General features: G+C 40.9%; 1 protein-coding gene across 1 annotated transcript; it reads left to right on the forward strand.

The window, feature by feature from the left end:
* The first annotated feature begins 11 nt into the window (after nt 1-11).
* Nucleotides 12-2,627, forward strand: sod2 (superoxide dismutase 2, mitochondrial). Its single transcript, XM_075459351.1, has 5 exons — nt 12-123; nt 706-911; nt 1,124-1,240; nt 1,722-1,901; nt 2,015-2,627. Exons 1-5 carry the CDS (start codon nt 95-97, stop codon nt 2,158-2,160), a joined length of 678 nt encoding a protein of 225 aa, XP_075315466.1. The 5' UTR covers nt 12-94; the 3' UTR covers nt 2,161-2,627.
* The last annotated feature ends 6,622 nt before the right edge of the window (nt 2,628-9,249 follow it).

Consider the following 9,249-nt stretch of genomic DNA (forward strand, 5'->3'; position numbering starts at 1 on the left):
ACTGCTCCGTCAACTTGAAATTGAACATTTCAAGGGCAGTTACTAACCAGCGTGTCTGCCTTGTCCTGTCCACACACTAAGAACTGTCAGAAACATGCTTTGCAGAGTTGGTCAAATACGCAGGTAAGACGCATGTCAGCTTATTTCCACCAGGATATAATCTGTTTAGAGGTGCACAAAGACAGAGGAGAGCAGATTGCTCCAAACAGCGGACAGACATGAACTTGAAACTGCTGTTTATCTAGAGCTAACAGTTAGCAAGGCAGGATGCTAACTTAGTATAGCATCTCAGTTGGGTTAGCTTATGGCACAGCAAAAGAGGCGATTTGTTTTATGACATATGTGACCTATTTTACAGGTCTGCGCATGAAGCTGTCAACTTAATACTGTAAAATTTGGGCACTCTTTAAACAATTCATAGCTATTACTACTAGCCCATTGAGCTAATGCCTGTCCACACAGTGTAACAGCTACGAAAATCCTGGATGAGCACCAGAAATTAAGGTTAGCAGGTCATTTGCTCAGAGCTACTCAGCCTGTTGTAACTTAAACTGATAAATTTTCATCTTCCAATCTCCTGCAGTTCAGTTTAAAACTCCTGTCACTGGCTGCTATGCTAAAATCTAACTGCCAAGGGTTGTTTTTTATTCAGTTGCATGTCATCTGCTTTATATACCTGACGGTTTTGTGTTTGTCTCTTCTTAGGTGTGCAGCAAACCTCAGCCAAGCCATAAATCAGGTAGCTGCATCACGGCAGAAGCACACGCTTCCTGACCTGACATACGACTATGGTGCCCTGGAGCCCCACGTTAGTGCAGAGATAATGCAGCTTCATCACAGCAAGCATCATGCCACATATGTCAACAACCTTAACGTTACAGAGGAGAAATACCAGGAGGCACTTGCAAAGGGTACAAACTTTCAGTTGAATGACGTAGTCAGCCATTTTATTTGCAGTTATTGATGCAAACTCTGTAATCCTTGACATTTGCCTGCATTAAGTTTTGTACTTATTTAGCATCTTTTACTGGAAAAGAAATGTTTTCTCGCTCTGAATGTTTCTCTGTAGTCCTTATGTTCCTCAAACAGTGATGTGCCTGGGTGCATCTGACTTGTGTTTTAGGAGATGTGACTGCGCAGGTTGCCCTCCAGCCTGCTCTGAAGTTTAATGGGGGAGGCCACATTAACCACACCATCTTCTGGACAAACCTCTCTCCAAGCAGTGGAGGCGAGCCACAAGGTGGGGCAGAAACACTCGAGGCTTGACTGTTGATTGGATGTTTAAAAATATCTTTTGTTTTATTTTTTTCTACACTGAATGCATTTGTTACACCTAGGCTAAAACTAGTGGATATTTACCTAAACTGCACCAAGAGGGTAGAAGCTGTGTCAGGAGGCCTGGACCTGATGTCTTGACGGTTTTTATCCAATAACTTGGAGAGCTGCTGGGATCTTAGGGGCTGCATACCTCAGGATTGTTTTGATCTTACTGTCACCTAGTGGTAGAAAACCACCCACTGTCTCAAATGACAACATGGTGCAACTTGATTGCTGTGGGTGGCCTTGCCTGTAGATCTCAATGAATTAAAGAACATTTGGATGAATTTTTTTTTTCTCTTTGTGCACTAGATTGTGCAAGTTCTTTTACCAGAGATTGATTTGATTGCTGTTGATGGCTACCATTGCACTGAAGTAACACCCTCCCGTTTGACATTTTGTAGGGGAGCTAATGGAGGCCATTAAACGGGACTTTGGCTCCTTTCAGAAGATGAAGGAGAAGATGTCTGCTGCCACAGTGGCAGTGCAGGGTTCAGGCTGGGGTTGGCTGGGTTACGACAAGGAGAATGGAAGACTTCGCATTGCTGCTTGTGCTAACCAGGATCCTCTACAGGGTACAACAGGTCAGTTTAAAACGGCTTTGAAGTAAAGATGGAGTCCGACCCTCCTATTTTGGTCCCTTATAATTTTCTTCACTATGCTTTTTTTTTTTTGTTTGTTTGTTTTTGTCTCTAAGGTCTCATCCCCCTTCTTGGCATTGACGTATGGGAGCATGCTTACTATCTTCAGTACAAAAATGTGCGGCCTGACTATGTTAAGGCTATCTGGAGTGTAGTCAACTGGGAGAATGTGAGCGAGCGTCTTCAGACTGCCAAAAAGTAGAAGCTGATTATCAAATATCCTCTATAGCACCTTTTGTCATGACCTGGATCAAATGGTGGTTGCAAATAATTTTTGGTTAAATAATATTTAAAGCTCAAACCTTCAGATGGTCGTGTTTTTAAAAAAACAAAAAGCTGATTAAACTGTTGTTAAAAACACTTCTCTTTGTGATGCATATTATATTGTTTGGGGAGGACATAATTGCACAGGTTGAAGCAGATGGAAGTTATTTGCAAATGCTTTTTAATCTCAGGTCTGCTCCCAACCACCAGACTTCAGTCAAAGCGCACAAGAAATGGCCACCTTTAAAACAAAGCTGTTTTTTTCCTCATCCACACCCAATCTATGGGTGCCATAGTTGGAGTGTATATTCAGTGAGCTGTCTGATTAAATTACACTAGAATCAGATATTGTCATTGCAGTACATGTTTTTGATGTAATATAATAAAATGATTGTTTAAGCTTGATCTTCTGTTGTTTTGCTCCTCTTAGCAACTGAAACTCCAAGCTGCTGTTGGAAAGCTGTATTATAGAAAGAAAATAGAAAACTTCTCCAATAAAACCTCATGCCTGGGTGAAACACTGAACAGCCACACCCTCTCAAAGCACCTTCCTAATATGTTGCAGGCCTCCCACGTGTTGACGAAAGCTCTCCGACAGATTGGGGCACGAACATACAACCTCTGGGGATGTCATGTGTTATACGACTCAGAGATATGCAGCAGGTCATTTGTTTGGGTCCTGTGGGTTGATCATGGCAGCACATCCTGGGGATGTCTGTTCGTATTTGGATCTGCGAACTTCAGAGGCCAGGCCAACGCCTTTGGTACTTGGTCAAATTTATCAAGCCGTTCCAAAGCAGCTGTAGCAGTCTGGCAGAGTGCATCGTCCTGCTTTTGGGAGGCTACAGCCATGTCGCAGGAGATTTATTTATTTTTTTTTTTTTGGTTAAACTACCTTCTACTTCAGCGCAGGGACCCATGGTTTCCCTTCACAACATTGCATTGTCCCAAGATAATCGATATTTAACTCCGACTATTAATGGGTTTTAATGGCTGAAAAATCAGAGTTGTCTCTGTGATTCTTAGCTTTCATGTCCTACAGTACCAACGGATGGCCATTAGCAGTTAAAGGAAAAAAGATTTGCTAAAGCTCGAAGAATCTGGCCTCGATCCAATCAAAATAAAACTAGCACTCACTGAGAGAATGCATTCTTGTTCAGTGATTCAACTCAAATTGACAAGCTGTGTGCAATTGTGTCTGGAGGACATGAAATGCCAAAGCTTCACTTAGTGCTTTACTTTCTTTTATACCATATTGCCAAAAGAGGGCAGTGTTGCCTAAGATTTTTTGCTATGGTTCATACTTAAGCATTCAACTGCATTCAACTGATCAAGTGAAGAGAAAACGACTGTCAATAGTTGCAGTTATTAATCTTCCTACACATCTTGTAGTTTATTGTAAATATTCAGTAAACATTACATTTAACATAATATGAAGGCCATGTTGACTATCCACACAAACTGCCTCCAGCTGGTTCATGCCTCTCTCTTTCAGTGATTAGGACTAACCACTTAGTTAAGGAAGATGGATTTTAGCAGGTTTTCTGAGGGTATCCTAATAATGCATATGGTGGCTAAACTACAGCGAGTTCTGTGCGTAGTTCAAATTGGCTCAGAGAGTGAAGTAGCTTAGTAGGAAATGTAAACCCTAAAACTATTTCAATTTAAATGACAAATGCATCCCCGAAGAGTTTCATGTTGACGTAGCTCAACTTCGATGTTACATAGACGTTAGCTAAATCTGAGTCGGAGGTTTTTTGGAATTTGTTATTAAAATGACAGATTTACGACTAAGGTAAAACGAATGACTTCAGATGCTGTAAACTTAAGCAAACAAACTTTAGGAGTTTATAATGTGAGAAGTTTCCAGCCTTAAAAAAACCAAAACATAAGTCTCCAAACTAACAAGATGATGGCTTGTCTGAATGTGGCCTAGTTTTGCTCTTTAAAAGCTGGGGTGTGCCAAAACGTTTTTCTGAAACTCGTAAAAAAAGATTTGGGTCGCACAGGATGTAGTTTCTTTAACCTCTGGAAGGGAAGAGCGGAAAATATAGGGCACATGCCTGTCTTATGAAAATCTGTCCTCCTTTGTCCCTCCGCATCTCCCAGTTTATGTTGAGTGATCTTCAAACACACACACGTTTAATTTGTAATTTGGTTTCTCCGTGAGTACACACAAGTGTGCAATGAGACTCGCATGTGGCTTTATTTGCTTCCTCAGGCATCGTGTTGGTGGCGCATCCCCCAACACGTACACTAGATATTGCTTTTTCTCCTGAAACACTTTTTTCATAAATGTGAAGCATATTTGCTTGGTTGCTAAGAGAAATGCGTAGGAACATTCAAAATAACAACGTAAAACTAAGCCAAAGTTAGCCTCTTTTTGCTTGGAGCTATGAATGCTTGTCATCTGACTCCCTCCTAAATGGAGGTGAACTTCTTCAGTGAAATCTCTGTGTTCCCAATAGTTTTAGCTTTGTCATCAATTTTCTTGGCTCTCTGCCCTCCAAAGCTGCCCTATATTGTTCCTTAATGTGAACTGCCTGTGCTGTTTGCTCCACACAAGCCACCATTGTGCTATTTGGACTGGAAAAGCGTATTAGGAAGGTAAAACTTTCCAGGGTTCGTTGTCCATTGTTCCTGGCAGAGAGGGTGTTGGAGCTAAATTCAGGGCACCCGTTTGGGTCTGTGCCTGAGTTTGAGTGCTCCACCAGGCTCTGAGTGCCAGAAGCTAGACATGTCAGTGGGTCTGAGGCGGCGGGACTTTGATACCTCGGCCTTTGGGTGATTGATTCATTACAGCTGCCGCAAAAAACAAGCAGGCGGACAGAAGCACATCATCAAAAGTAAAGGTGTGCACAGTAAATTTATGAGAATCTCTCTGAGAAAGGCTGTGCTCTGAAGAAAAGAGAGGAAAAGATTGCTTTAGTAAGAGGGTGTGACTGTCTGTTAAATTCTTTGCAGTTATGTAACAGTCAGTCTGTGTTCCAGTGAGTCTAAAGGCTCGTGGACATCCTTAAGGCAGCAGAGGGTGATAAATCTCTGCAGGCCTGCGGTCATTTGGGTTCATGCTGGATTGATTCAGGTTTGACAAATCCACATGGAAATTATTTCTTCTTTTTTTTTTTTTTTAAATTCAAAAGCTCCTCTCACTGCCATATGTGTTTCACACAAGGAAACAAACTGTAGACCCATGAGCCTCGTATTCATGAAGCGAACAATAATTTCAGCAGTTTATGGAGGATTTTACAAGTATATGAATCAATGATGCTCAAGGAGCCTTCTTTGAAAACTTAAAAGCTTTATAACCCAGATATCCTGTTCAAAGTTGTTTGGAAGTTATTTCTTCGCATTGCATTTTCTCTTTCCATGCTCATCTGAAGCTGCTTCCTCTCTTTCTGTATTGTACGTCTTGCCAATTAAGCCCACTGGATTTTGATTCAATAATATTATTCCTCTTGGATTTAGTCATGAGAGTGGAGAAGTTTTTCTGTCAAAATCTGGCTGCCTTGTCGCTTGCTTTGCTGAGTCAGCACTTAGCAAATCCTTTTTGGCTGCTGTTTCAGGATGTCAGAGATGAAGCGATGAGAAAGAAGCAAAGAGAAACTGGATTGTACTCAAAGACTAGAGTATTATAATACAATAATGTGCCTTCGTGCTCAGAAGACTTGACCTCCTCCTGAGATGGAACTGTTCCTGGTCCAGAGTGAGCACACTAAAATTTATATATCTCAGTCTCACCAGGTGGTCTCTTCCAATAACAACTGAAGAAGATTTCACAGACACATTGGCAACTTCTCGATCGCCATGTGGACCAAGCATTTAGCTATCTACTAGTGCAGAAAAAAAGGGTAGAACAGTTTCTAATGAGATATGTGTGCCTCCTAATGAGGGTGGACAATTCAATTCAATTCAATTCATTTTTATTTATATAGCGCCAAATACAACAAATGTCATCTCAAGGCACTTAGATAGTAAGTCCAATTCAAGCCAATTGGAATTCAATTAATTAATAATAATCATAATTCATAATTCACGGCGGCAGCGGCACTGTAACACCATTCAAAGGATATCTGTTGGAACAGGGAAACACGAGTTAATGACCACAATAATATCACATATACATAAAGAGAGTAAAGTGAGGAAAGGTGTGACAGATGAGGCCCCCCAGCAGTCTAGGCCTATAGCAGCTTAACTATGGGATGTTTCAGGATTACCTGAGCCATCCCTATTCAAGGTAAACACAAGAAACTTGTGCTAACGAAAAAATAAATAAATAAATAAAGGACCAGACTCAGTGAGTAATTCCCTATACTCCCTATATAGATCTGCTCCTCACACCACAACAACCATCTTTTTACAGCCACAAGCTACCTCAGCCTCTCACCAACTGCACACCAGTCACAGCGGGGTGGGGATACAAACCCTGGTTCGGGTAGGGGGAGAAATAAAAGAGGTAAGATAAGTGGGAATGGGATTCAAACCCTGGTTCGGGTAGGGGGTAATGAAAGTATAGACAAATATCCCCTATGAACCAAAGCTTGTTTTTTAATGTACTTCTCTTTGATTTTGCTTAGTATGTGAGTTTACAGTACATCTGTGTCTGTGTGAGTCTGTAAAAAAGAAACTGTTTGATATCGTTTTGATTCCAGTATCATGTTGACCTCTAAGAAATGAACTCATATGGCTGCTTTGGTACAGGTTAGCAAAAGGTCAGGCATCTGGGAAAGATGCCTGAAAGCTGAGGGAGATCAAAGGGTAAAATCACAGATGTAAAATGTGGACAGACGGGACTAAAATGATGACTTACTCCTAACTTAATTATGTGGCCAATAAGTGGTTAAAAAGAATCTGAAAAACTGGCTTGACTTCTTGGATTCTGCTTTCAGGCTGGTCTGAGTGGTAAGTCAGGGAACACCTCATGTAATAGATTGCAAAGGACCACCCCTGAAGTTGAAAGGGGATCTTTGTTTAGAACCTGAAGCCGTATTCACACAAAGAATATGCCTGAAAGTCAGCAAACTGTGATGAACTAAAGCCTGCATTCTTAGATTTTATGAATAAGCAGACAATGTCTCGACTCATTAGCCTTTTACAGGTAGACTGTTGTTTGTTGCCAGATAAATGAACATTTTTTACATTTATCTTAAATGTTATAGATATCAATAAGATATCCATATGCTGTATTGAGTTCATCTATGGAAATTAGTCTTCTTGTAATTAACTATTGTAGTCTGATCAAGTTAACAGTACTTTGAACCTGACCAGAAGCATCGTGATCAAAACTCTGTGTTTATTCAAGCATATTAGGTGGTGTAAGGCGTGTTAAATGAGCGGTTCCAGTAGGCTGAGCCCTGTCTGCATTTTTTCCTCCTTAACCTTTAGTAATGCACTGTGGAAATCTGGCTGTGCTAACAGCTGCAGCATGCAGTTTTAGTCCCAGGAGGTAGAATTAAGGAGAATCTCTTTTTAATAAATTGGTAGAAAGACAAGCCCTGTGACAGATGAGCATAAAGGAGAATTAAGAAGGGAGCTCATACATCTTCTGACTAAAAATATAATCAGATTGATCTCTGTTCACGTGAAGCATGTGTGTTCACTTACTTCAGTGTCTTCCCTCTGTTTTCTACATGGATACTGATGGAAATTCCTAAGAAAATATTTATACCCACGCAGGCTAAAATGCAATATTCAATTATCTCTCAAAATACAATTTGTTACTTTAGAAACGTGTCATTTATTCAAGAGGTTTCATTGATTTCTGTGGGTTGTTAGTGTCATTTGGTGGTTGCTTAGGTCTAACTTTAGCTCTCCCAAATAGCCTTTGAAAGTATTTAAGTGCATTAATTCTAACTCTGCTCATGTCTCCATTCAAAATTTAGAGTAACATTTAGATTAATATAGCTATGATAGATATTTTAAACTTTGATTTGTGAAGAGGGGCTGCACAGTGATGTGGTGGTTAGCAGCATCACCTCACAGCAAGAGAGTTCCTGGTTCGAATCCCGTCTGGGGCCTTTATTGTGGAGTTTGCATGTTCTCTCTGGGTACTCGGCTTCCTTCCACCGTCTAAAAACATGCATGTTAGGTCAATTGGGGATTCTAAATGAACCCTAGTAGTTTGTGTGTGTGTGTGTGCATGGTTGTTTGTCTCTTTTGTCTCTGTGTCCCTGTGATGGACTGGCGACCTGTCCAGGGTGTACCCTGCCTCTCACCCAATGACAGCTGGGGAAAAAAGAAAAACAGGCATTCTCTAAGCAGCAATCACAGAACTGCTGCAATGCAATCCAAGAGCAATTGTCCGTATCAAATTAAAAGCAGAGTTTCGGCTGTTATCCTGAATGCTTTTGTGAGTACTGATGCCAGGTCAACAAAATGACTTCAGCTAATGAAATTTTACTCCGCAGAACGAGGTGTTTGCTGTTTTTCTTTGCAGGACGATGTGTTTGGGTGTAGGATTTCTTCTCCTATTTGAGTGACAAGGCCATCAACAGCGTTCCCTGCAGAGTGCAGTGTATTGATGGAACTGTTTTTGTCCTTTTGTGGGACAATTAACTGCAACGTCCGTGTGTCCATTCCTCCAATGGTGGCCTGTGAAAGCTTACGTTAGGTGTTTAGTGTGGTGCACAATTTTTAACATGTGATTCGTCAATATGCAAACGCAAACCATCAAACACGTTCTGTTTAACACAGACAACTGAACTTCGAATAATGTTGCAGCTGTTTTGTAGTCCTGGGGAATGCTCATCATCCACTGGACCAAATTTTTTCCCAACCTATCATTTAGACCGATTGTGACGTAAAAACAGGATCCAAGTCGAAAAAGGTAACAATGTTTGAAATGATGCATTGTCACCTTCTGCCTTCCAGTGCTGGCAGCTGGAAGATTTTGTCCATGTGTACGTCATGCTAAATTAATTGGAAGCACACAAGGTAAGAGTTGTAATAAATCACCTGGATGGTGGCGAGTGGTAAAACAATAACTCCAGTTTGATTTCACATCCAGTAACTTTGACAATAGAGAATC

This window comes from Odontesthes bonariensis, chromosome 24, assembly GCF_027942865.1.
Source record: "Odontesthes bonariensis isolate fOdoBon6 chromosome 24, fOdoBon6.hap1, whole genome shotgun sequence".
NCBI classification, from domain to species: Eukaryota; Metazoa; Chordata; class Actinopteri; order Atheriniformes; family Atherinopsidae; genus Odontesthes; species Odontesthes bonariensis.